The 27,398-nt window shown below is 58.1% G+C and overlaps 1 protein-coding gene across 1 annotated transcript; it reads left to right on the forward strand.

Moving 5' to 3' along the window:
* The first annotated feature begins 16,571 nt into the window (after positions 1–16,571).
* On the forward strand, positions 16,572–26,170 carry TNNI1 (troponin I1, slow skeletal type). The gene is made up of 8 exons (XM_065936383.1): positions 16,572–16,654; positions 19,372–19,405; positions 21,643–21,684; positions 22,146–22,277; positions 23,494–23,583; positions 24,514–24,690; positions 24,928–25,037; positions 25,936–26,170. The coding sequence occupies exons 4-7, from the start codon at positions 22,152–22,154 to the stop codon at positions 25,033–25,035; spliced, it is 501 nt and encodes a 166-aa protein (XP_065792455.1). The 5' UTR covers positions 16,572–16,654; positions 19,372–19,405; positions 21,643–21,684; positions 22,146–22,151; the 3' UTR covers positions 25,036–25,037; positions 25,936–26,170.
* The last annotated feature ends 1,228 nt before the right edge of the window (positions 26,171–27,398 follow it).

The raw sequence follows: 27,398 nt of genomic DNA on the forward strand, positions 1-27,398 counted from the left end.
TCTCTCTGTGTCTCTGGATGTTTCTTTCTGAGAATATTCTTTTTTAATTTAAATTTTCTTTTTTTTTAAAAATTGAAGTACATGAAGTACACTTGAAGTGCATTCTCTTTTAAAAAATTACGTTTCAGGTGTAAAATATAGTGACTCACAGTTTTCAAAAGTCACACTCCATTTATAGTTATTATGAAATACTGGCTCTATCCCTTGTACGTATATCCTTGTAGCTTATTTATTTTATACATAATCGTCCCATCCTCTTAATCCCCATCCCCTGCATCAACCCGCCTTCCTCCCTGGTAACCAGCTGTCTATTCTCTGTTTCCATGAGTCTGCTCCTTTTCTTTTACGTTTGCTAGTTTGTTGTATTTTCTAGATTCCACATGTAAGAGGCATCACAGTATATTCTTTAGAAGAATCTGTGATGCGCCATGGCTGGGCCCTCATGAGAGCGGGGGAGTGTGGGCACGCTGCTTGAGGAGGCTGGAGGTCGCAGAAGTCGGAGAGAGGGGTGGTGGGAGCTAGGGGGCAGGAGGGGACACGGGTGAGGGGCTGGTGCGGAAGCACCGCTGTGGGCCGGGTCTGGAGCTACACGAGCAGGCGTACGGGCAGCAGCTGGAGCCTGAGCCCTGATCACAGCCCCAAGTGCGAGCCCCGGCCGTGTCTGCTTTCTGACATGGTCTGCCTCCTGGATCGCCGTGAGACGTGTGGAGAGTGTGCCTGTAAAGAGGACAGCACTCGAGGTGCACAGGCCATCTGCGGGCATAGCCTCGTGGTCACTCTCCACCAGCACTGCTAACCAGGCCCCTCTCCAGAGGCCCAGAGCCCTGCGAGCTCACAAACACACGCACGCACACACACACACATGCACTCACATGCACGCACACACACACACACATGCACAAGCGTGTGCACCCACACATAAGCACGTGCACACACATGCATATACACAGACACACACAACAGACACACACACACATGTGGAAACCCCTTGGCTCTGGCTTCCTGCCGACCCCCGTGCTCTCCTTGAGCCCCCTGCTCCTCCAAGAGTCAGCTCGGGAGCGCCACTGGCGGGCAGACCCCATGCATCCCCGCTGGTCTCTGCCTCCGAGGGGCTCGTGTGGACCCTGCCCCTCAAGAGTGACTGGCCTGGAGACTGGATGGATGTCTCACCCACACGCAGTGAGGGCTCCCGAAGGCCTGAGTGTCCATCTTGCTCACTGCCTCCACTCATCCTAGCTTCTTTTTAAGTTTTATTATTTATTTCTAAATGTTTTTGTTTTTCGCTCAAGTAATGTGGCCTGTGGGATCCTAGTTCCCTGACCAGGAATCAAACCTATGCCCCCTGCATTGGGAGCCTGGACTTTTTAACCACAGGACCGCCAGTGACGTCCCTCTTCCTGCCTGTTTTTGAAGGAAACGCTGTGTTGGGCAGGTCCGCCTCGCAGGACTGAGCATGGCCAACAAGCTGGGCCGTGGCGACAATCACGTACATTTGGAAGCAGGTCCCTCGTGGTTGGACCTTCAGACGAGAGCCCCTTCTGGCCGACATCCTGACCACTGTCCTGCAATGCCCTGGGGCAGAGGCCCAGCCAGGAACGTCCAGACCTCCAGCCGTTGGAGGCTGAGACGACACCTGTGCCTGGTGCTCTGGGGAGGCCTGGCTTTGCTGCTGCGGCCGTCCCCACCTGAAGTAGACAGGCCAGCCTCACGCGTGCCCACCTCGGCATCTCCCTGAGGGCCCCCCTTCCCAGGCGCCCCTGTGGGAGGCCCAGGCTGTGTGGGGGGCATCCAGCTGTAGCGCGGGGCTCTCCTTGTCCCCGAGAGCAGCGTCTCCTCACAGTGCGGGCGTGGCAGCCCCCCAGAAGGAAGGGCTGTCACCTCACCAGCCCACCCCATCCACGGGGACCGCTGGGTCACAGGCCCGTCCTGCAGACACAACCCCGTCCAGGCTGACGGGCCCTGGACTGGGCCCGCGCTTACATGTATGATGCAAACGGCCCCAGCGTCATTTACTGGGGGACTTAAAACAGCCCACCCTTCCCCCCAGCAGGACCCCTGGGCATGCAGGCCTCCGCTTCAGTTGTTAGCAGCACCCAAGAGGCCTTTGTTCAGAGCTGGACTCTGCCAGCGCTGGGAGGGAGCACCCGGCCCAGCCTGTTTACACAGCTCCTCCTCAGCAGACGGTGGGTGTCCGGGGGGGTGGGCCTGTTTATCTTCGGCAGACATTAAGTCCTGGATGAACGGCCGGGTGAGGCCGAAGGCTTCCAGCTGTCCAGTCACCCCTCCACTTCAGCTGATGCTGACTCCCTTGGGAAAGTTACAATGGTTCAAAGGACATCGCTCACCTTGGGGACCGTGGTCAGTGGTCTCCAAGGACTGGACTGGGAGGGGAGGCCGCCCACCGCACAGGGACCAGACTTACGACTTCCCGCTGTGTGCAGGTGCATGGCGTCACGGGGTTCTGTCCCTGCAGCCTCGTTTGGTCTCCCCACTGCTGGGAGCAGAGAGGATCCGTCTCTGCAGAGAGAGAAGCGGAGACTCAGAGACGCTGGTCGCTTACTCAAAGTCACACGGCGCTGACCTGCTGTGGGGTCTGCGCCCAGGTCTGTGGGCCGGGAACTGGCTGGGGCGGGGCTGGAGGCCCGCAGGAGGGACCGCGACATGCATTGCGAGGGGCGCCTGAGCAAAGGTTCGGGCGTTTATGCCCCTGCCTGGGAGACTTGGGGTGATGGGGGTGCTGTCACTGCGTTTTACTGAAGGCTGATGAGGGTGGGGCTCTGCCGGGTATGTGGGAAGAACTGTAAATACTTCAGTAATAAAGCGGGAAGGCTGCATTAACTGCCTGGGCCCTTGTGGGGTGGACACATGCGCTGAGTCCTGGCCCCAGCCTTGCGGGCTGACCTGACCTGAGGCGGTTGTGGGCCCTGACCTGCCACCCCGAGAGGAAGACAAGAGTCCCAGAGAGACTCCTCCTGGGACGGACTGCCGGCAGATGAGCAGCTGCTGTGCGCCCTCGCCAGCTCCTTCCTCCCCAAGCCCTGGGGATGTTCGGAAGTTCAGCTCTCGGGTGGACCAGGCTGGGTGCTCACACTGGGGCCAACGCTTGGTGGGTCACCTGGGGGTCTCGGGAGCAGGGTGGCACTGGGCAGCGAGCTGGGAGCGGGGGGCTGGCTCCTGGCGGGGCTCGAGGGGGCCTCTTTTGACCTGAATGGGGGAGATGCTGAGCGTCTAGCCCTCCCCCTTGGCCCTCACCATGGCCTTGGGTGCAGAGGGCACTCTGCAGATGAGAAGGCAGAGCTCAGAGAGGCTACCCTGGGATTCACAGCAGTGCCGGCGTGGGGACAGGACCTGGGGTGCGTGTCTGAGTGTGTCCAGAAGCTGCCAGAGGGTGGGGCCGGAGTCCCAGAGCACTCCCCTCCCACCCACGCTCACCTCTGTCTGCTTCCCTGCCACCCCCACCCCGCCAGCGTCCACCCCTGGGGCCTAACTGAGCCTGTAGCACCTCAAGGCGGGGCCAGGGCCCCAGCCAGACGGCCGCGTTTACTCAGCTTTTCCTTGACATTCCACACACGCGAGCACTTGGCCGGTGCCCGGAACGCTCTTTATCGGAACAATCTGTCTTTCAGGGCGCCTGCTCAATCGTCCCATTGTCCTTCCCTTTCCTGGGCCTCTCAGGCGGGGGGGACCAGTGTCAGGGAGGGAGGTGCCCCTGCTGCCGCAGTCTGCAGGCACCATGGAGGTGCCAGGGCTGGGTGGGTGGCAGCGGCCTCAGGGCCTCTTCTGACCCAGTCACTTCTCCCCACTGTGTTCTCAGGTCCCGGCGGAGCAAGCCAGGGGAGGGGAGAGTCCACAGTGCAGGTGATCGGGCGCTCCGTGAAGAGGGTGCTGTTCCCAGTCCAGGGCCAGGGCTCAGCCCCGCACTGCCCCAAGCAGCTGTGTGGCCTTGGGTGATTCAGCATCTTCTCTGGACCAGCTCCAAATCCAGGCTCTGCCCCTCGCTGGTCAGGTGCCAGCTGTTTACCCTGATGAGCCTGTCTCTTGACCCATAAAATGGGCTGAATAGCAGTCACTCCTCACTATCTGTATTTGCAAAGCGGCCCACTTGCTAAAATGTATGTATCACCCCCAATCAGCACTCATGGGGCTTTTGTGCCGGGTGGGTGAGAACTGCGAGGCCCCTGTAGGCCCCACTGCCCGTAGACCTGCTGCAAGGTGACAGCTGCCTTCTGGTTTCCATCTCACGCTGCAAACAAGCGTTTGATGCCATGCTTCTTGCGTATTTGTGCTTTTGTGGGTGACTACAGCGTTTAAGATGGCCCCGAAGTTGGTGTTGCAGGGCTGTCTGCTGTCCTAAGCATGAAGAAGCCAGGACATGTTTGATGGAGAAAATACGTCTTACATGAGCTTCATTTGGGTATGAGTTCTCAGGCTGTTGGCCCCGAGTTCAACGTCCACGAGCCAACGGCACATCGGATAGGGTGTCTGTAAACAGAAAGACGCATAAAGAAGGTTGTGTACTGACAATCTGGTGCCCCGGGGACCCCAGCCCTGAGTCCTGTGTGCCACGGCTCTGGGTTTGCCAGGTCACATTTTCTGATGATGAAACAGAACCTTGAATGATGAGTCAGCGGCACTCGTCACACAGGCTCCGGTGACTCTGAAGTTCACCTGTGTGCAGCTGGCCGGTAGCTCTGGTGGTTGTTACTGGTCCACAGGTCTGTCTCCTGACCGCTCCGAGGGTCAAGTGCTTCGAGGTGGGACCCGTGCCCTCCAAAGTGCTCACGGCGTCACAGCCAGACTGGCTGGGGCCTGGGGTGTCTGGCCAGCACTCGCTCTGCCTGGTCCCCTGCGAGGTTCTCGGAGCCCTGGACGCCTGCAATCCTCAGATGTCTCCTCCGGGGGCTGGAGATGCCAGACCCCGGCTCACAGGTGAGCTTGGAGTCCAGGGGCTGCATGAGCCGGCCGGGGCTCACTCCCGTTGAGAGACCGCAGTGCTCTCGAGATGCAGGGCCGCACCTGCTCACTCTGGGGAGACGAGGGCTTCGGGGTCCCCGTGGAACCCTGAGGACAGCCGCTCCCGCGCGGGTCAGGCGGCAGGGCTCACGGCTCAGCCGCCCACCTGCTGACCCTGCCCCTTGCCGGCCGTCTGGGGGCCGAGTCGCCAGCCCCCTCCCTCCTCTGTGTGCCTTGTGTCCTCTCGTGAGTTTAATCTGGTCAAACTGATAGTCTTTAGGTAGGTGGGCTCTGTAGACACTTCTCACAGCTGAGCCAGGCGCTCCCGTCTCTCCCACTTCGGTTTCCTCTGACGCTCAGGTTTGCCTTGTTCGTGCTTGCTTGGTCGCCCGTGTGTCCACGACGCAATGAGCCTCCGTTTTTCCCGTTGGCAGAGAGTGCTCAGGACATCGGAACGCAGAGTCCCGTCCTCCCCTCCCCCTTTCCTTCCCTTCCACCCCCCAGCACCCCCACTCTAACCTGTGCAGGTTCTGCTGGACCTGGGAACCTTCTTTCTCGCTGTCCCGGGAGACGCCCTTCACCTCTGCCTGGCACCCAGCCCTCCCCTTCTGCAGGGTGTTCGTTCAGTGAAACGCAGGCTCCAGAAGCTTCTTGAGAAAAGAGACACAAGACTCTGAAGCTTCACATATTTAAACGCATCTACACATGAAAAGATGCTCAACATCGCTCATTGTTAGAGGAATGCAAATGAAAACTACAATGAGATATCACCTCACACCAGTCAGAACAGCCATCACCAAAGTCTACAAACAATAAATGCTGGAGCGGGTGTGGAGAAAAGGGAGCGCTCTAGGCTTGTTGGTGGATGTGTAAATTGATAGAGCCGCTATGGAAGACGGTATGGAGGTTCCTTAAAAACTAGGAGTAAAACCACCATATGACCCAGCAATCCCACTCCTAGGCATAAACCCTGAGGAAACCAAAATCGAAAGAGACACATGTATCCCATTGTTCCCTGTAGCACTATTTACAATAGCTAGAACATGGAAGCAACCTAGATGTCCATCGACAGATAGATGGATAAAGAACTTGTGGTACATATACACAATGAAATATTACTCAGCTAGAAAAAGGAACACATTTGAGTTAGTCCTGATGAGGAGGATGAACCTAGAAGCTATTATACAGAGTGAAGTGAGTCAGAAAGAGAAAGATAAATACTGTATTCTAACACATACATACAGAATCTAGAAAAATAGTACTGAAGAATTTACTTACAGGGCAGCAATGGAGAAACGGACAGAGAGAATAGACTTATGGACAGGGGGAGAGGGGAGGAGAGGGTGAGATGTACGGAGAGAGTAACGTGGAAACTCACATCACCATATGCAAAATAGATGGCCAATGGGAATTTGCTGTATGGCTCAGGAAACTCAAACAGGGGCTCTGAATCCCCCTAGAGGGGTGGGACGGGGAGGGAGATGGGAGGGAGGTTCAAAAGGGAGGGAACATATGTACACCTATGGCTGATTCATGTTGAGGTTTGACAGAAAACAGCCAAATTCTGTAAAGCAATTATCCTTCAATAAAAAATAAATTAAAAAAAAATCTTTCCTCCACCCTCACGGTCAGTTGATAGTTTGGCTGGTCACCTGTGTCTTTCTAGTTGGAAATCATTATCCCATAGGATTTTGAAGACATTTTCTCTTGTATTCTGGTTTCTGGCATTGCTACTGAGAAGCCTGAGGCGTCGAAAGTTTTTGCGTGTGACCACATTTCTCTCTGAATTCTTTCGGGCCATGGGGTTGCTAAAGGGTCGGACGCGTTTCTCTCTGGAGCTGGGCTCCTGGCCCTCAGCGTTCTGGTGCTCCTGAAGCTGGGAGCCTGAGTCCTGAAGGCGTGGCTCAGGGTCTTGCATAACCGACTCTCCTGCTCTCCGAGGCGCCAAGGCCCCGGGTGTAAAGCGCTGGGCCCCGATGATCCTTCAACTTCCTTACTTTCCCTGACCAGTTTCTCTTTGTGCTTTCTGGAAGATTCCTTCAACCTTCCCACCCAGTGCTTCTATGGAATGCTTTGTTGTTGCTATCGTATTGCTAGCTTCTGAGAGTTCTTTTTATTTCCAGAATGTTCCTTTTCTTCTCTCTATAGCATTCTCCCCCATTTCATGGACACGGTATCTCCTCTCTCTCTATCAGTTTTGGAAGTTTTGCTCTGTTCCTTGCATTTTGTGTTTTCTCCAGATTACTTTTGGGTGTTTCAGTTCTCTTTCACAGTAGATGTTGTTGGAAAAAAGTTGCACAACATGAAAGTTTCAAGTTAAGTTTCCTTTGGGGCAAAATCAGGGCTGGAGACAGCACTTCAGAGAGTTCTGAGAAACTGCTCCGAGGAGGCGAGGGGAGGAGCCAGGTTATACGGGAGTTTTGCAATAAACGGCAGGTAGTCTGAACATCAAAATTTATTGTTAATTAAAGAAACCAGATATCCCAAGTTAAGGAATGCAGGGCTTTTCTACATGTGGGAAGATGTAGGAGACTGGGCTCACTGAAACTCCTTTGATATGTACCTCACCTATCTGTGGTCAGTATCTTGTGTATTTTTTTAATTAAGAAATTATTGATTTATTTTTGACTGCGCCAGGTCTTCCTTGCCTTGCTCAGGCTTTCTCCCGTTGTGAGGTCAGAGGCTACTCTGTTTCTGTGCAGGGTGTCTCACTGCAGGATTTTGCTTGTTGGAGGAGCTCTGGCTCTGGAGCGTGGGCGCGGGAGCTGTGGTGCACAGGGGCCTGTCTCGGACCAGGGGCGGACCCACGTTCCCTGCATTGAGGACAGAAGAGAGGTGGATTGTGGTCCCCTGCACTGCTGGGGGAGTTCCACGCCCAGTGTCCTCGCATCCTGAGCTTCCTCCAGGCTCACCGTGGGGTGGCTGCAGCTGGTGGCTGCTGGTCGGCAGTGTTCCTTCCTCCCTGCGTCCCTCAGGGCTTGCCAGCTCGCTGTCTGCGGAGGCTGCATTCCCTGGTGATGTGACATCCTGGTTTGTTGATATGGCAGAGATATTCTGTTTCTCAGTTTTCCTCTGACATGTGGTGGTCCTCACTGTGCATTTACAGATAGGACCTGGAAGCATGCAAAGGCCGTCGGAAGCTCGGGGTTGCGGTTGGGGCTGGAGGCCCTCAGCCTCTCTGCAGCCCCCAGATGTCAATGCTTCCTGGAGATGGCCCCCTTTCCCAGGTCAGAATTTTTATCTCCTTCTGGGCCCATCTGAGGCTGGCTGCCCGCGTTTCCAGAACAGAAGTGGGGGGTCACCCTCCGTCTGTAAGCTTCGCTCCATCCTGGGTCCCGGTAAGACGCCCATGCTCTTGACTGAACCTGTGTCCATGACTGCTGTCCTCCCGCCTGCCGTCTAGGCCCCTACTGACCTCACCCTGCCCACGTCCATCTCTTTCCCCTCCTCTGATTTCTGTCCCCCTTCCCTTTGCACGCCTGACCCTTGGGGTTCTCCCCCACTTCCTGTCCCCACACCCTGCCCATCTCCAGGCACCGTGTCCCCTGAGCTCTGCATCAGTACATCCACCCCTCCCTCAGCTGCCGGACAGGTCCCGGCCCGTCCCCTGAGTGTCCCAGGCGCCATCTCTCCAGGGTGGACCCTTTCAGCTGTGCTGTTGACTGAGCCAGAGAATCAGTCTAGACTCTTTCTTCCTCCCTGAGGCCTCTGCCCTCACCCCCAATGCACACCGGTCAGCGGCTGGAGCTGGAGATCGTCCTCCCGATGGCTTCTTGAGTCTGTCTTCCTCACAAAAAATGTTGCCTGACATTCCTGTGACAGCGTGTCCCTCTAGCCAGCGGCCGCTGCAGCGGTCACTCCTATGGGGCACCCCCAGGGCCCAGGTCGCTGACCCGTCTAGCTGAGATGCATGTCTCAGGAGTAATGGCAACGAGCAAGGATGCTCATATCTTTCCATTCATAGAAAGGCAAAAGTCCTTGACTTGAAATGTCTGGTTTCTCTGATTAGCAGGAACCTTTTGATGTTTAACTACAAGTTTTTGGGTTTTGGGGTTTTATTCCCCAAGAAACATTTCTTTGTATCCTGGCTCCTCCGCTACTTCTTCAGAGCAATTCTTTGGCACTCTCTGAGTGACTGTCTCCCGGACTGTAACCCTCAGTTGTTTGTTGTGTTTTAATTGCTAAGTTGTGTCCGACTCTTTTGCAACCCCAGGGACTGTAGCCCGCCAGGCTCCTCTGTCCATGGGATTCTCCAGGCAATAATACTGGAGTGGGTTGCCATTTCCTCCTCCAGGGGACCTTCTCGACCCAGGGATCGAACCCACATCTTCTGCATTGGCAAGCGGATTCTTTGCCACTGAGCCACCTGGGAAGCCCAACCTTCAAGGTCCCCAAATAAAACAACTCGCAACACAGAGGTGGCGTGTTTCTCTTCAGTTGGACTCTCCTGTCTCTGTTCCACATCACCGCTGCTCCCTCCCCAGCACCTGCTTTCCTGTTACTCTTAGTATTGTACTGTTGGGATTCCCTGGTGCCTCAGAGGTAAAAGAATCTGCCTGCAATGCAGAAGACACAGGAAACATGGGTTTGACCCCTGGGTCAGGAAGATCCCCTGGAGAAGGAAATGGCAACCCACTCCAGTATTCTCGCCTTGGAAATCCCATGGACAGAGGAGCCTGGGGGGCTACAGTCTGTGGGGTCACAAAGAGTTGGACACGATTGAGGAACTGAGCATGTTGTATTGAATGTGATTTATATTATATTCACATTTTGCTATATTTGCTTATTATTATTATTACTGTGACTGCCTCTGAACTGGTCCCTTGGTCTCCAGTTCTTCCACCCTCGGGTCCAGGTTTATCCTGCAGCCTGCATGAACTTTCTCAAATGCACGCCTTCCTGCGTTACTCTGGGTTACAGCCCTTTGACGGACCTCTGCTGACTGCACAGGGTTCAGGCTCCTTGGCACGTGGGTGCACACCAGGTTTTGTGACTTGCAATCACCCTACAGCCTCTCCCAGCCCACCTCCTGCTTGGCCCCAGCCTAGTCCTCTACACTCTAGTGAGAGCAAACTGCTAGTAATCCTAGCTGCCCCACAAGTCTTCCTGCCGCTGTCTGTGTCTGTCTCAGACACAGACACAGACACCTTGGGTCTGCAATGCCCTTTCTCCTTGGCTGCCTGATGAACTCCTTTCTATATTTCCCAATGAGCTAAGTTTCCTCTCAGGATTCATCACACCACGTTAGTTTTTTCATAAAGCACACACGTTATTTCAATTGTTTTGGGAGTTTTTAATATATTCATGTGAACAACAAAGCAGTAGGGGAAGACTTCCCGTCTGTCTAGATTTTAGTCTGAATCGTGATGCGTTCATGTTTATCGAAGTCAGAGAGAGGATGACAGCTGTTTGTAGCAAGTGTGTGTCTCACGTGAACCCCCTGAATTATTGAGGTGATTGTCCATGGGGGAAGGTGTCAGTGAGAATGAATACCATTTTGTCACAGATTCTGAAATGCCATGGTTCCCTGGCCTCCATGAGGGCTCCCGGAACCTTAGTATCCTCGATGTAGAAGCAGCAGGAATTCTCTTCCCCTTCTTTCTCCTTGGGTGTCAGGAACCGACCCCCACACCGCCCTGCTCAGCATCGCCCTCTGCTGCTGACTTCCCCTGCAGCCCTTTCTCAGCGTCACCCCTGACCCCAGCCAGGCGCAGGGCTCCCGCACTCCCTGAAGGACTAGGAGTCCCTGGGGACACGCCACTGGTTCAGAGCCCCTGTGTGTCCTGGAGTGGGTTTCAGAGGGTCACAGAGCCTCCCACTCGATGTGCATGTGAAAGGGATGACTTCCAAATGATGTGTGTGCAAGTTACAGATTTCAAAAGTTTTCAGTGAAAGTTCTAAGCCCCCCAAAGTGAAGAACCCCTTAACCACTTAGAGCCTTAGGAGGACTTTCAGAATCAGGGGCCTGACTTTAAAGAAGATAAACCACTGTCAAAGCAGCGACATGGGGGTCACGGTGACTGCATTGCAAGTGCTTCTGCCAGATGAGCTGTTTGTCCTCTCTGGGTCTAGTGCTGAGACGGGCCCAGCCCACCCGGGTGGACAGGTATGCGCAGCAGGGAAGGTTCACAGGCGAAGGGTTTGGGCCGGGTTGAGGACGGCTGGGTGGATGGAGAGAAGGCGCTCAGGAACTGGTCTGTGGGCCACGAATGAGGCACACACACACTCTCCAAGAGTTAGAATTTGGACAGAGTTTTCTCACCCAAAAATCTGAAATAAAACCCCAGTTTCATAGGATTCCTTCTCCAAGTCTCCCTAACTTGTCATTTCAGGGGCATTTTATGAAACCACAAAGCCACAAAATTCCCGGATTACCAATGGCCAGTCCACACTGTATAACTTGGATATTAAAGAATTTCCTGGGCCTTCCCTGGTGATCCAGTGGTTAAGACTTTGCCTTCCAGTGTAGGGGATGTAGGTTGGATCCCTAGTTGGAGACCTGGGATCCCACATACCTCATGGCCCAAAAACCAAAACAGAAAACAGAAGCAATGTTGTAACAAATTTAATAAAGACTTTTAAAATGGTCCACATCAAAAAACTTTTTAAAAATAATTTCTTGATTATTCCTGCTTCTGGTTGCCACTTGACAGGATTAAAAACCATACTTCACATTTTTATTGATCATTTTGTTTTTTTATCTTTATTTTATAGATAAAGTAAATTAGCCAAGATAATAGTATTAATAATCTACTAAAAACAGAATAGCAGTTCTGAGGGGGAGGGATAAGTGAGGAGTTTGGGGTTAAAATATGCAGACACTGTATATAAAATGGATAGCCAACAAGGACCTGCTGTGTCACACAGGGAACCATACTCGGTATTTTGTAATAACCGATAACGGAAGACAATGTGAAAAAAGAATATATAGGTATCTCTCTCTCTCTCTCTCTCTCTGAATCTCTTTCCTATACACTGGAAACATACAACATTGTAAATCGTCTACATTTCAATAAAAAATTTTAAAAAAGAGTAGTGGTTCTCACACTTTTGGGTCTCAAGAACTCTTTATGAGATTTACTGAGGACTCTAAAAACCTTTTGTTTGTTGGTCATGATTACCAATATTTACTATATTAGAAATGGAAATGGAAAAAATTAATATTGATTAATTTACATAATAATTATACAAATAAGCCCATGTGACATTTTTTATGTAAGCCCAGATAAGTTTACATAACAAGACTGTACAACATAAAATATTTATTTATGTTATAGAGGCTTGGCGGGCAGGGAGGAGGTGCTCGCCTATCACCGGCAGGCCCTCTGTCTGCCTTGGCACCACGTCCGACAGGCGCTCCTGACCTCGGCGTGGGTGCGGGGTGCAGGGCGGCACAACTCAGTGCCACATCAACAAAGGCACAGCTGCCCTGCGCTGCCCCTCTGCCTTTCTGAGCTCCTTGTTGGAGGGACAGCAGCTCGCCCCTGTGTCAAGGGTAGTGAGAGGCAGGACTGCCCACCCCGGGAGAGGGTGTGGCTGCGGCCTGGACGCTTGGGAGCCAGAGCTTGAGTGAGCAGTTCCCATCCGACCCTACTGGGGCCGCGGGCTCCCCAGGGACCAGCGGGACCTCCTGAGCCCAGAGCTGATCTCCTGCACCGTCTTTTGTCAGAAGGCTCCTCTCCAAGTTCGCAGCTGTCTACTCACTGGCCCATGAGCACTGATTAAGCAATTACTGTGTGTCAGGCATTGTGTCCACTCATTGATCCCACAAGCATGGATTAAGGACCTGCTGTGTGTCAGGCACTGTGTCCACTCATTGACCCCAGGATCATGGATTAAGCACCTGCTGTGTGTCAGGCACTGTGTCCACTCATTGGCCCCACGAGCATGGATTAAGCACCTACTGTATGTCAGGCACTGTGTCCACTCATTGACCTCAGGAGCATGGATTAAGGACCTACTGTGTGTCAGGCACAGTGTCCACTCATTTACCCCACGAGCATGGATTAAGCACCTGCTGTGTGTCAGGCACTGTGTCCACTCATTGACCCCACGAGCATGGATTAAGCACCTGCTGTTTGTCAGGCACTGTGTCCACTCATTGATCTCAGGAGCATGGATTAAGGACCTACTGTGTGTCAGGCACTGTGTCCACTCATTGACCCCACGAGCATGGATTAAGCACCTGCTGTTTGTCAGGCACTGTGTCCACTCATTGATCTCAGGAGCATGGATTAAGGACCTACTGTGTGTCAGGCAGTGTGTCCACTAATTGACCCCACAAGCATGGATTAAGGACCTGCTGTGTGTCAGGCACTGTGTCCACTCATTGACCCCACGAGCCTGGATTAAGCACCTGCTGTGTGTCAGGCACTGTGTTCACTCATTGACCCCATGAGCATGGATTAAGCACCTAGTGTGTGTCAGGCACTGTGTCCACTCATTGGCCCCACGAGCATGGATTAAGCACCTGCTGTGTGTCAGGCACTGTGTCCACTCACTGACCCCACGAGCATGGATTAAGCACCTGCTGTGTGTCAGGCACAGTGTCCACTCATTGACCCCACGAGCATGGATTAAGCACCTGCTCTGTGTCAGGCACTGTGTCCACTCATTTACCCCATGAGCATGGATTAAGCACCTGCTGTGTGTCAGGCACTGTGTCCACTACTGACCCCACGAGCATGGATTAAGCACTTAGTGTGTGTCAGGCACTGTGTCCACTCATTGACCCCACGAGCATGGATTAAGCACCTGCTGTGTGTCAGGTACTGTGTCCACTACTGACCCCACGAGCATGGATTAAGCACCTACTGTGTGTCAGGCACTGTGTCCACTACTGACCCCACGAGCATGGATTAAGCACCTACTGTGTGTCAGGCACTGTGTCCACTCATTTACCCCACGAGCATGGATTAAGCACCTACTGTGTGTCAGGCACTGTGCCGGGTGTTGAACATACACGTGGAGCTGACACTCAGTTTTCTCTGAACGAGTTGGTAGATGACCTCCGTGTTGTAGGTTATGTGCAGGGAAAGAAGGAGGCACTGGGGCTGTGGAGGCTGGAGGAGGCTCCAAGTGTAGTCAGGGTGGTCAGAGCCAACTTCCTGGGAGAGGCAATGCTCCTCTAATACTTGGAGGCAAGTGGACTGAGAGAAGGCCTCTGAGACGCCTCTGTGGCCCCAGGAGCCGAGTGTGTGGATGCAGGGAGGCTGAGAGGGGGTCACAGGGTGAGTGGCCCACTGCGGGGTCCTCACCTTATCCTGGGGTCTGCGCCGGGGGATGAGGAGCGGGACCACCCCTGTCTGAGGCTGGGCTCTGGCCAGAGACGCATTGGGTGCCTGCTGCGCTCTGGGGCCCCTGTGCCTGGGCCACTCTGCTCTCGGAGCCCCGGAACCCATGTGGTCCTGGGGGCCTCAAGGGCAACCTGAACCCCAGTCATGGGCCCAGCCTACCTGCTGCTCCCAAAGCCGCACAATTCAGCGTCCTAACGTTTGCAGAGCTCCACAGCCCACCTGAGCCTCACTGGGCGCCCTGGGAGGCTTGCTCTGGAGGCACTCCCAACCTCACGGGGTCTCCCTCCCGACCTCTGCCTCCTTGTTACCCCTCCTCCTGAGCTGCCGCTCACCCTCCGGCTCTCAAGGACCATGAGATTGGGTGGGGACCCCATAGACAATTCAGTAGAATCTCCCGGACTCAACACTTTGGTTAATCACATTTTCCAAAGCCCCTTTGGCCGAGAAGGTGGCATGTTTCCATTTTCATCGGTATAGCCGTTGGTGGGGAGTAGGAGGTGGGGAGGGGCACTGCACAGCCAACACAGGGAATCTGCCCGCACCCCTCCTGGGCTGAGGGCACCGGTCCTGACTCTGTGTCTGTGGAGGGTCCTCCTGGCCAGGGACACGTGTGCACCAGAGCCTCACAGGCTCACAGCCCCGGGACAGCTGTGCTGTCAGCAGGTGGGGTGCAGGCGGTGGGGGGGCAGTGGACCTGGCGTCTGGGCAGATGAACCCTGAGAAGAAGGGGCTTGTTCAGGGTAACTCTAAGCAAGGGCAGGAGACAGGCCGCAGAGGCGCCAACAGGAAGCAGAGAGCGGGGCCTCGGAGCTGCGGCCTCAGGCCAGGCCCTGTAGCACCGTGTGGGCGGCGGGTGGCCCGAGACTGTGGGGCTGAGGATGCTGCAGGCTGGTGGGGTGAGGGTGTGGGTGGGCGTGGGATTCTGGAGCCCGGGACAGGGGTTCGCACGAAGACTGAGAATGAATCAAGCCCCTCCGGGGCACCACAGGGGAGGGACCATGGAGGGATCGCGGTCAGCACGTTTTCTGAGGTCACCTGGTAGCCGACCTTTTAGGTTGCTTTGACTGTTTCCATTCTTCTATTTGTCAGTCTGTTCTCTTTGTTTTTCCTTTTCAGAAAGCAGGGTAATCCAAGTAGACAATTCATTTTGTCTTTGCCCATGTTAAGGTTTTGTATGAAAGTTATTGCAAAAGTTATAAGCATGATAAACCCACACAATAAGTTCACCCCCAGTTCCCAGATTCCTTCTCCGACCCCAGCTGCTCCTTGGCAGGCGCCTGCCTTTGTTTTCCACCCAGGCCGCTCTACCTGGAACCCTGACCCCACATAACCTCCCAGACCCCGGCTCTCTCCCTGGCAGCCTTCTTGCATGGAGGCTTCCCGAAGGTGACCTGATAAAAGATAAATCAAAGTCACTTCTACTGGCCTGAGAGGGCGGGCTCTGTACCCGCCGTGGCCCTTGGGGATGTCCCCAAGGACACTCCGGCCCACCAGCTCTGTTCCCATCCTCCTGCTGCTGGCACAGGCTCTCCTGGTCTCTGCGAGGGTCAGTGTCCTGCTTGTTTTGCCCTGGCCTGGACTCTCAGCCCATGAGGTGACCAACAATAATAGCCACTGGATTAACATAGCAGGCATTGTCTTCCTCTGACCAGAGGGTGGGTATTAGGTGTTCATCCATCATTCTAAAAATAGCCAGTAAACAGGTGCACTCCCCCCCATGCTGCTGGCATGTGACTGGAGCGGGGTGGGGGTGGGGGGCCAGGGGAGGGGGTTTAGCACCACCAAGTTCCAGGCTCGGGTGTGGGGAGCCATCTGGGAAACCTGCCAGGAGAGGGTGTGGAGCGTCTGTGGACCCTCAAAGTCCACCAGCCCGAGGGTCAGCTAGGGTCCAGGCTCCTCGGTGCACCCCCAGCCCTGATGACCTAAGCCCCAGGGTCAGACACCCTTCTGGGGCACATACCTGAGTCTGAGGTGATGCCCAAACAGCAAGCCTCTGGCCCTCCTGGAGCCCGAGCCGGGGCCTAGTTTCCACACGTCCCTGCAAGGGATGTGGGTTCAGCGAGACAGCTCCCCAGGGCCCCACTCCCACTTGGAGCCCCTCTGGTCTATAGGCTCCCCCTTTCTGGGGCTCTCATCTCCTGGGTGTGGTGCCATGTGCCCGGGCTCCATGTGCCCCTGAGCTGGCACACGAGCGTCTTGGAGCTTGCCGGCTGCCGTGAGCTGCCCTGGCCTGTCTGTGAGGCCATGTGTGGTGGGCAGGGGCAGCAGGCAGGGGAGGGGCACAGGCCTGTTCTATTTTTACCGGCCAGTGGCTGCGGGGCGCAGCTTTCATAGCCTGCCCTCCGCTCTGCCCCCACAGTCTGTAGTCAGCTGCAAGCCAGACTCACCCCTGGAGACCAAGGAAGGTGAGTGTCCCCCACCTGGGCTGTGGCACTGGGGCTTCAGACTTGGAACCGGCCAGTGCCTGGACATCGAGGAGGGTGGCTCCCGCCTGCGCAGCTGGGCTATTGGTGGACTGCCCGAGATGGGTTTGCAGGGACAGCCCGCCGGCTGTCTAGGCTGGGAGCCGTGAGCTGGATTTTCCGGGCCCCTGGGAGCCCCAGGGCAGAGCCTCCAGGACTAGTTTCCACGCGGTCACCCCGTCTGTGGTCTCAGGAAGGAGCAGGGTGCTCTGGGGCCAGAGGGCGCAGACGGAGAGCTTGGGGAAAGGGCAGGGGCGACGCTGTGGGTGGGAGGCAGAGAAGCCGGGGTGGGGGTGGGGGTGGGGGCAGGACCCAGGCGCTGGAAGGCTGCACTCCCTCCCCTCCCCAACCGCTGACCAGGGAAACCCCAGCGCCTCTTTGTTCTCGTCTTTGGCGACTCGCTCAGAGCCCGTTGCTGTCTGCACAGTGGACACAACAGGAGCAGGCAGAGCGCCAAGCCGGCTCCAGGGCAGAGAGCGAAGGCAGAGGGCCCCGAGGGGGCTCTTGGAGGGGGTCATGGGGACTGAAACCTGGGTGGGCTCTCTAACTGGGGTGCGGGGCGTGAAGTCCGCTGGCCGGGAGCCTGCCCCAGGCCCTGAGGGCGGGCTTTCCTGCTCAGTGCTGGGGGCTGCAGAGCGGCACAAACCTCGCTGGGGGCCTGGAGCCCTGCAGCGCCCTTGAGCTGGGGTCCAAGGTTAGGGAGGCCGGGGTTGAGGGCGGACACGAGCCCGAGGGGAGTGCTCAGTCCTTCCCCTACGTGCACAGCCACGCACACGCAACTCACATGCCTCATGGCCACAGACACGCAGCCTCAGCCTCCGCTCCCGCGGTCCTTATCTCCCCCCGCCGTGGGGGCCGGGCATGCGACCCCCACCGCGGAGCTGCCTCCTCCGCAGTTCTTATCACTGGTCCCGCTTGTTTTCCAGGGGACCTGTCAAGGAGTCCCGTCCCGCGGGTGTCGAGCCGCACAGAGGTCCCTCGGCCTGGCATTTGTCAGCAGGCAGGCTGGGGGTGGGCTGTGGCTGGCCGGGCAGGCAGTGGGCCCCTGGGAGGCGTGGGCATGTCCACCTCAGGGGGGCTCTGTGTCCCCGGGGCTGCTCACCGGGGGCTGTGATGGATGACAGCCAGGGAGGGGGTGCTCTCCCCAGCCGCCCTCCGCTCTGGACCTCCTCAGAGGCCCCAGAATAAACAGCTGGCGATAAAATCTAACTTCAGCCAAGCATCTCGGGAATGTGCAGGCTGCTCCGCTCCCCTCTGTGCCCCAAGGTGACAGCTGAGGCTTCAGGTCACATTCCTGCAGCCCAGCGGCAGGGGCCCACAGACTTTCTGACGGGGGAGTCGGCGGGGGCAGCCCCCACCTGGGTGTCACGGGCACAGGGGAGCAGGAAGGACGGAGGCAGAGGTGGACGGCTCTGGAGGAGATCCCATGGCCGCTGCACTCCCCCGCTCACTCCAGGTCCTGGACAGAATCCAAACTCCCGACCCTGTGGCAGCCCCCCTCCCCCCATCCTCCCCCCTCCAACCCAGCTCAGGACTCCCGACCTGTCCTGCGCAGCTGCCCCCCCCCCCCCCCCCCGGTCGTCCCTGAATCTGTTGCCCGGTGTCCACCCCCTGCACCGAATTCTCTCTGTTCAGGCTGGCCCCGAGTGTGGACAGCCCGGCTGGAACATGCCCCTTCTATGGCTCAAGGACTCCTTCCTGGATCTGACTGTCAGGCTAAAAGGGGTTCCAGGATCACTGGTCAGGGGGCTTCAAACTGTGCTCCATAGGCAGAGGACCCCACTGTGGAGCATGGGAGTCCTGGGCTAACTGCCACCCCCCAACCAGGGCTGGCTGCTCTGGTGATTTAGCTTGAACAATGGGTTCAAGAACTAAACTTTGAGTGGAAAATAACTTCTCTGATCCCTGATTTTGCAGAGGAAAACGGGCCTGCAGAGGCTCAGGGTGAAACCAAAGTGGGACACAGGGCTTGCCCTTCCCCCTGACCTGACCTGCAGTGCCCCCCACAGCCCTGCCCTGGGTGCATCACTGTCCACATGAATGGCGCCCCCTGGACGTGTGCCAGGCGGCAGCTTTTGGTTTTCTGTGCTCACTCTCGCAGACCCTCCCTCTCTGAGCCGTCCATGACCACCTGCTGCCCACAGGACGGTCTGTCTCACCCTGTCATCCAAGGCCCCTGAGTGAGCGCCCTCCAAACACCTCTTCCCTGGATGCCACTCGGGCCCCCACAGGCATCAGTTAACTTTTTCTGGAAAGGAGCAGATAGGAAACACTTTAGGCTTTGTATGTTACATATAGTTCTGTCACATATTCTTTGTTTTACAATCTTTCAAGCAAAAACAGGCCGTTCCTGACCTGTGGGCTGCGGTTTGCAGATCCTGACCCTACACACCCACCCAGCAGAACCGCTTTTGGTTCTTCTGTTACTTATTTGCCTTCATGAGTTTTCTGTCCTTCGTGTATGAACGAGGAAATGAGTAGACCGAAAAAGAGTGAATGGACAAGTGTGTGCCGCCTCCTGACCCACTGGGGGGCGGTATGTCTGTTCCTGCTGTGGACTCTCTCTCCCAGGCTGGGCGGCTGACACAGCCCCAGGCCCAGCCAGTGCGGGTGGGGCAGGAATGGTGCGTCTCACTCATCAGTGGTTCCTTCCGCCCCAGGTGCCAACCGTCCATCACCATGCCAGAAGTGTAAGTAGTCCCCTGCCCCTTCCCAGGGTTCAAGAAGGCGTGTCCTTTTGCCTCAGACTTCAGATCATCTGTTCAGTCCCTGCAGCAGTTCCCCGGGAGGCCAGATCCTAAAACAGGGACAGTGCTGCATGCTGGGGTCCTCAGGGCCCCCACAAGTGCTCCCAGGGTTTGAGCAGAACTCCTCCAGGTTGCCTGCATCTCAGAGCCCGTCTGTGCTGGTGAAATGGGTGGACCATAAGCCGTGACAATATCACCCAGTAGATGAACAAAGCTTGGGGAGGTTCCGGCCGAGCTGCCGTCTGAGCACCCAGGACGGAAGCTTTTGCAGCCCGGCCCCCCTCGAGGACCCCATTCTCCCCACCGTAAGATGACTGGTATTTCCCAGCGAGGGGATGCAGCAGCCCCCGGAGCCTGTGGCTTTTCCTCCTCGGAGTGGCCCCTCTGCGAGGTGTCTGCTTTCTTTCTGGGGCGCTGTCCCAGCGGCCCTGTCCCAGCCTGTCCCCGTGGTCTGTCCCCATGGAAGCTGAGCACTGTCCACACTCACTCTGTTTTCTGCTCCTCTCTGCCCCTGGCCTTCCTGTGACGGATGCCCGCAGCGAGGTGAGTGAGACCCGGGCTATCTTCGTCCTGGTTGTGTCTTCAGTTGGGTGATGGGGTGTGGGGTGGGCATTTAGGGAGAGCAGAGGGCTTGGGAGAAGCCCTTGGGGACACCCCTGGGGAGGGGGAGTCCAGCGGCTGAGCAAACTCGCTGGATGTGGGGCGCCTCAAGGTCCGGGGGTGGGGGCCCTGTGCACGACGCCCCTCCCTGAAGGTGGTCCTGAGGTTGGGACCAGTGTGACTGCACGCACACTGAACACCTAGCAGTTCTGCCTCGCCGGGTCTGAGAGTGCTCCAACCCTGGCGGGCCATCCTGTCCCTGCAGAGCAGGTCCTGAGCAAAGCCACACTTGCAGGGTGGGAGGAGATCCTCCTCGGATTAGCCCATGCCCCGCCCCCACTACCCACAGGACGTTGAGGGAGGAGCGAGGGCCCTTGCCCCGCCCCTCAGGTCTTTGCCCCGCCCCCGCGGCAGTCCTGGTCCATTCAGGCTGCTAAGGACACAGGCTCTGTTCAGCCAGGGTGGGCAGCTGTGGACCCAGGGCTGGCCGACAGAAATCAGCAGTAGGATGGACGGGCGCTGGGCAGAGGTTCTCAGTGAGAATCGGAGAGCCTGGCTTTCAGCAGTTGTGGGAATCTCGGAGTGTTGCTGAGGCTTGTATGAATGTGAGTCCCTGGTGACTGACAGAGTGCAAGGTGGCCCCAAGCTCCCCACGTGGTGGGGAGACAGCACTGTTGGGAAGCGATTTCAAGGGTGAGGGACAGTGGACACTCAGGCTGGCGATGACCTTAGCCACAGTCCACCCCTGGCAACCACACTGACTGGACCCCAGTCAGACCCAAGGCTTTCCCAGAGGAGGAGACAGACCACACTGAACGGCAGATTAGAAGCTTGCTCCAGGTTCCAAAGCCCATTCGTTTACTCCCATGGGGACTGCTCATGGCCCATCACTTCCACCTTATGCACATGAATGGCAAAGCGAGCTGTGGTCCAGGGTCAGTCCAGCAGCTGCTGGTGGGAGTGGGGTTCGTGATCCTGTGTCCAGGAGGGGACAGGAGCCCTGGGAGTCAGAGGTGGAGAGCTGACCCCTTCGCTTTCCTGGAGAATGCACCTACAGGGCTGAGACCTATTAGAACCTATCTAGTCAGCAAGAGATGCCAAAGATTTTTAATAAGATGAGAAAATACTGCTTTCTGAGAGCAATTACGTGGATGGTGTTGACATCAACAAAAAGTTTGACGACTGAAGAGATAAGCTTCTTCACGGAGGAACTCACAGCTTGCTTCTTTGACGTGAGGTGGAGTTGCCCCCAGAGCCGCGGGCCATCCTTGCTGCCCAAGGCCTGCGCCTGTCCAGACCTCACTCTGTCTACAGTCCCTCTGCCGGCCTGGCCGGGGGGAGTGTCTCGGCACCCTGATTCACAGATGAGGGAGGGTGCGCAGACCCCAGGGCCGCTCCGTGTGTTGAAGGATCCACCTCATTGCTCAGGGAGCTGAGTCTCTGAATCTGAGGGGTTAATTCACAGACGGGCACTCAAGGGACCCTGAGACAAGGGTTCTGGGTGCTGAGGGTGACCAGGCAGTGCTGGTCCAGATTTCTGGTTCTGTGCCGTCCGCCTCAGCTGTCTCTCCTCCTCCTTCTCAGAGAAAACCCAAGATCACTGCCTCCCGCAAACTCCTGCTGAAGGTGAGCCGGGTCCTGGCCCTGGGGGAGACAGCGTGGGAGGCAGACGGGTGCAGGGCTCCTCTGAGACTGGGGTGACGGGGGAGGGGGAGATGGTGGAGGAACGGAGGCGCAGCGGAGGGGGCCAGTGGAGACCAGAGCCTGAGCTCGGGGCCTGGGGGGAGGCAGGACCCCTCGTAGGGACAAAGGGCTGCCTCTGTTTTGGTAAGGGTTTCTCTCTCAGGCGCTCTGGGCCCCAAGGATGGGAAATGATAAGAGGAAGGTGGAAGGGCAGTCAGGCCCAGGGTCCGAGCACCCACGTGGTCAGATGCGGTCCCAGGGTCTGGCCTCACGTGGCGCACACACGCCCGCACACGTGCCTTGTGCACACGTGCCTCCTCGGGGGCGGGGCCAGGGCCGGCTCAGCCTGGGGCCCGCCTTCCCCGGCGGTGCCCGGATTCTCATCCGGGCTCCGTCCTGCACAGAGCCTGATGCTGGCCAAAGCCAAGGAGTGCTGGGAGCAGGAGCACGAGGAGCGCGAGGCTGAGAAGAAGCGCTACCTTGCGGAGCGCATCCCAGCGCTACAGACCCGCGGGCTGTCGCTCAGCGCCCTGCAGGTGGGGGGGTGGGTGGGGGGTGGGGGGTGGGCGGGGACGGGGGGTGGGGGTGGGGACGGGGACGGGGTGGGGGTCCGGGGGCCCCGACAGGTGACCGGGAGGGGGGGCAGACCAGCCCATGCTTCCCAGCAGGCAGGTGGGCAGCACGCTGGGGAGGCCCCTTCTCCAGGCCTGCCTGTCTTCCCCTGCAGACGGCTTTAAAGTTTTCCTAACATTAATAAGAAGGTAGATACCAGTGACTGCAGAGCAAAGGGGCTGGAAGGGGACAGATCTCCTTTGACTTAGGACGTGGCTGTGAACTGATAAAGCACTGTCAGGTGAAATATCCAAGTGTGAATGTGCGTGGTCTACCCCTCACCCACTGCACATCACAGCTCGCCTGGCCCAGTTTAATACGTGCAGAGCACTCCCGCAGCCAACAGTTGGGTGAAATCAGCTCACAGGAAGCCTATGTTATGATGAAGACTGACTATCTCCTGTTAGTGGTTGTCTGATATGAATGGCTCTGAGTGTGTTGATGGTTCCCTGGGTGAGCCTGGGGCTGCCCTGCTGGCACCGCATGTCAGCCCGAGGAAGGTAAAAATCCAGAATTCCAAAGATGGTTTCTACTGAACGTGCATCAGTGTCTCACCACTGATAAGTTGAACCATCCTTAGACCAGAGACCATCCATAAACCAGGACTTCCAGGTGGTGAAGTGGTAGAGAATCCGCCTGCTGATGAAGGAGACTCAAGATGTGGGTTCGATCCTTGGGTCAGGAAGATCCCCTGGAGAATGAAGTGGCAGCCCACTCCAGCATCCTTGCCTGGGAAATCCCATGAACAGAGGAGTCTGGCGGGCTACAGTCCATGGGGTCAGAGTCAGACATGACTTAGCGACTAAACAGCAGTCTGTAAATCAAGACGTCATCCATGGTTCCCTCCAACTGGTGGCAGTACTAATTATTCTTACTTTATTATTTTTGGTTAATACACAGTTTTCAAAATTTTACAAATAACATATTCTTTTTATCATAAGAAAACTTTCTGGCGATAAGTACATTCAGAAAGGAAAACGAAGGGCTTCCATTCACAGTGGCGGGGTGGGGGGTGGGTCCAGCAGCCTCTTCAGGTCTCGCTGAGGGTGGGAGGTGGCCAAGGGCCCCAGGCTAAGGGGCGGAAAAGGGTCTGGGGGCTGAGCATTCCTAGTCTTCCTTCTGGATTCCCTGTTTCCCCAGGACCTGTGCCGTGACCTGCACGCCAAAGTGGAGGTGGTGGACGAGGAGCGATACGACATTGAGGCCAAGTGCCTGCACAACACCAGGGAGGTGAGGGGGGCGCAGCCGGAGGGGCTGGGAGGGTGGGGGGTGTGGCGGTGTGGGGGCCGCTGGGTAGGGAGGTGCACTCTGACTGGCAGGTGTGGACCGGCTCCCCCTCCCACTGCGGACTCTGGAGATGGCGGGGGAGGACAGTCTCACTGATGAAAGGCAGGACTTCCTCCAGCCCTCCAGGCGGGCTCCTCGGTGGGAGAGCAGCCCCCGTTTGCTCACCCACACACATCGTCACAGCCTGGCGATGACAGCTCCCCTTGGGCACGGCCGTTCTGTGCACTGAGCCTGTGACCACCCTGCGCACCTGTGCCCGAAGCGGCGCTTTTATCTGCACCTGACAGATGACGGCCCTGAGCTGAGGTTCAGCGAGGCTGGAAACCTCGGCCCGCGTCACACGGCAGGGGGCCTGGGACGGCCTGTCCCTGACCCCGACTCCGGCGCTCCGTGCTCCCTCAGCTTGGGGCGTGGGAGCGTCAGCTCCAGGGGGGTGGGTGGGATGCAGGGGGCAGGGCTCCTGCGCCTGGGGTGGGTGGCTTGCGCGAACCTGTCCAGAGGGGCGTGGGGAGGGACCGGAGGAGGACCGCCGGTCTGCGGGTCATGAATCTCCCCAGAATTCCCTCCGAGGGTGCACCCTGGAAACACCTCGGGGCATGGCCCTGCCCTCACTGGGCTGCCCTGAAGGCTCACCGGGAGGGACTTGTTAGAAGCGGGAATAGGAGGACGTGCCCATCCCCCCAATCCAAACGGGGCTTCCAAAGGACACATCCGTGTGTGACCACCACGGCTGACCGCCTTCCCTGTCCGAGATCCACCCACCTCTGTGCCAACAGCACTGGATGGAACATAGGTGTCTGTCCACGAGGTGGCGGTGGTCACGGGCGTCCCTGGGGGCCTGGCCCGGAGCCCTGAGCCACCTGCTCCCCGCAGATCAAGGACCTGAAGCTCAAGGTGCTGGACTTGCGCGGGAAGTTCAAGCGCCCCCCGCTGCGGCGCGTGCGCGTCTCCGCGGACGCCATGCTGCGCGCACTGCTGGGCTCCAAGCACAAGGTGTCTATGGACCTGCGCGCCAACCTCAAGTCCGTGAAGAAGGAGGACACGGAGAAGGTGAGCCCCCGCCCGCACCCAGTGCGGCCGGCTCTGCAGTCCCTGGGGGAGCCCCGCCCCCTGGCAGAACATTCCAGAACCCCTGGGAGACTGGGCCTGGGGGCTGGGGGCTGGGGGCTCGGGGCTCCCCGCCCTGTTCTGGGGGAAGGAGGGCTGGGGCTGCCCCGCCTGCCCATCGCCCAGTCTCTCTCGCGCCTGGCGGGCTGGCGCTCAGTCTCTCGTGTGTGGCCCACGCAGGAGCGTCCCGTGGAGGTGGGCGACTGGAGGAAGAATGTGGAGGCCATGTCTGGCATGGAGGGCCGCAAGAAGATGTTCGATGCCGCCAAGTCCCCGACCACCCAGTAGAGGTACCGAGGGCCAGCCCCCTGCTCCTGGCCCCGCCCCCAGAGCTAGTCCCCTGCCCCCGGCCCCGCCCCCAGGGCTGCAGGGACTCCGCCGACCACCCAGTAGAGGTACCAGGGCCAGCCCCCAGCTCCCGGCCCCGCCCCCAGGGCAGCCGGGACTCCAGGCCAGCGCCCCCGGGCTGGGCCATGTGGTCTGAGGAGGGAGCCCTGAAGTGGGCTCAGTTTGGTCCCCAGATGTTCTGGGCACGTCACTCCTGCTTCGGGCCCTTGCCCCCTCACCTGCATGGGGTTGTGTCAGCTCCATGGTTGCCCAGGTGTGCGCCCAGCACCACCTTGGGTGCAGATGACTTGGCCCCTCCCAGGCCCCCTGGACCCCAGACTCTGGGGTGGGGCAGCCCCTGGGTGACTCTTATGTAAGAGCTTAGAACCCGGGCTTCAGTGGCCCCCAGGACCCTCTGGCTCTGATTTTCCAAAAGTATAAGCACTTTTAAATGCCTCCTGGGGAGTCCTGCAAAGTGCCCAGCAGTGGTCCAAGAGAGACAGGGCATCCACTCTCCCAGGAAAATGCTGGAGAAGGCACGGAGTTAGGCCAGGTGACGCCCTGCGTGGATGAGCCGGGGGTACATGCGACAGGCAGGGTCTGTCCGCAGCCCCGTCTTTGGAGAAGGCCCCTGGAGGGATGAAGTCCTCGAAGGGGGGTTTCAGACCCAGGGAGAGCACGTCAGGGGCTGACGGTGCAGCCGAGCTTGGCGCTGGGGATGAGTTGCCAGACGTGGAGAGGACTGCCTCTGGCCGGGCGGGGCGGGGACCCTGTGGGGCAGGGGCTGTGGAAGGGGCTTCGGGCTGGGTGAGAGCTGAGGCCCAGCCTGGCGCTGAAGGACCTCCCCCTCTGTCCCTGCAGGCGCCTGGCCCCGCTGTGCTCCGGGCTCCCCGCCAGCCCCGCCCTGCAGCCCTGCTCGCCGCCTTCCCGCCCCGCGCCGCGGAGCACCCACCTGGTCCACGTCTGCCTGCCTGCCTGAACACCCCTGGCAGGGCTGGGGTGAAGACCTCACCTGGCGGGTGGGCGCCTGGGGGGTCCCGTCCCGTGCCTGCCGCCCGCGGGCGTCACGCCCTCCCCATTAAAGCCAATATCCCGATCCTCCGCGGCTGTGGCTGTGAATACCCGGGGGAGGGGAGGCGGGGAGGCCGTGCTGGGTTTCCTTCGGGAAGACACATACAGAGGCATGCTAAGGGAATAGCACACAGCGCAGCCTCACCCCGGGGGTTCAGCTCAGTGCAGCCTGACCTCCGGCCGTCAGCACAGAACTCAGGGGTTCCCCGCTCCAGCCCCCGGCCCTGCCACTCCGCAGGGCCGTTCTCCAGGCCACCTCTCCGGGTGCGCTAGTGTCCTTTGACCCTCGGGGCCAGTCCCTGGCCCAGCCAAGGGGATGCCCCGCAGTTCTAGGCCTGGCCACCAGGGGGCCCCCTCCGCACACTGCCCTGGACTCAGCCTGACCCCTGGCCAGCGTGCCATATGCCCCCAGAATCACCGCCTGATTTCGCTTCACACTTCTGATGGGCCATGTACTCCGGGACTGATTCTTCCTAAGGTGGGGCAGTCAGGGGTCTGTTCTCTAGGTGAGGTCCTTTCTCCATCCCTCAGGCAGCTGGACCAAGTCCATCGTGGACTGGAAGTCTGCTGGGATGGAGTGGGGTCAGGAGGCACCCCTGCACACGGGGGCCAGCGGCCCATGGAGTGGGGGCCAGCGTCTGGGCTCACAGGGTCAGTGTCACGTGAGTCCTGAGCTGTACCTTCCGGGGAGTGGCTGCTCCCTGCCCTGGCCCTGGGCACCCTGGCCGCCCAGCACTGGCCCCAGGAGGGGCTGGGTTGCGTGCAGAGCCCTCCGCCTGCCTGTGGCTCTCTGCTCTGCCCTCTGCTCCCAGTGCGCCACCTGCCATAACTGCCCGAAGCTGGGAGCAAAGTGCGGCGCCCGGGGCCCTGGGGCAGGGCCTGGCTCCTGTCTGCCCAGCAGCACCCAAGGGACAGCAGCCCGGAGTAGCTGGGGAGCACCCTGCTTCGGTCCTGGCTGCAAAGAGCTGGGTGGGCAGAGAGGCAGACATATTCAAAGAAACAGCTCCTACAACACGGAAACCCTTAGGCACAGACACACCCAGACACACACGCACACCCACACACTCCCAGCTGCAGAGCCTGGCAGGCAGGGCTGGTTCACACCACAGAGCCCACAGAGCGTGGCTTGTGCTTTGCGCCCAGGCAGTCCCAGCGCCCCTTCCCTGCCCCGGGCACCCTGCAGACAGCCTGGGTCCAAGGCGTGGCCCCCACCTCTGCCCTTGGAGGCCCAGGGTTGCAGAGGCAGCTCTCAG

The sequence above is a fragment of the Muntiacus reevesi genome, chromosome 5, assembly GCF_963930625.1.
Source record: "Muntiacus reevesi chromosome 5, mMunRee1.1, whole genome shotgun sequence".
In the NCBI taxonomy this organism is placed as follows: domain Eukaryota; kingdom Metazoa; phylum Chordata; class Mammalia; order Artiodactyla; family Cervidae; genus Muntiacus; species Muntiacus reevesi.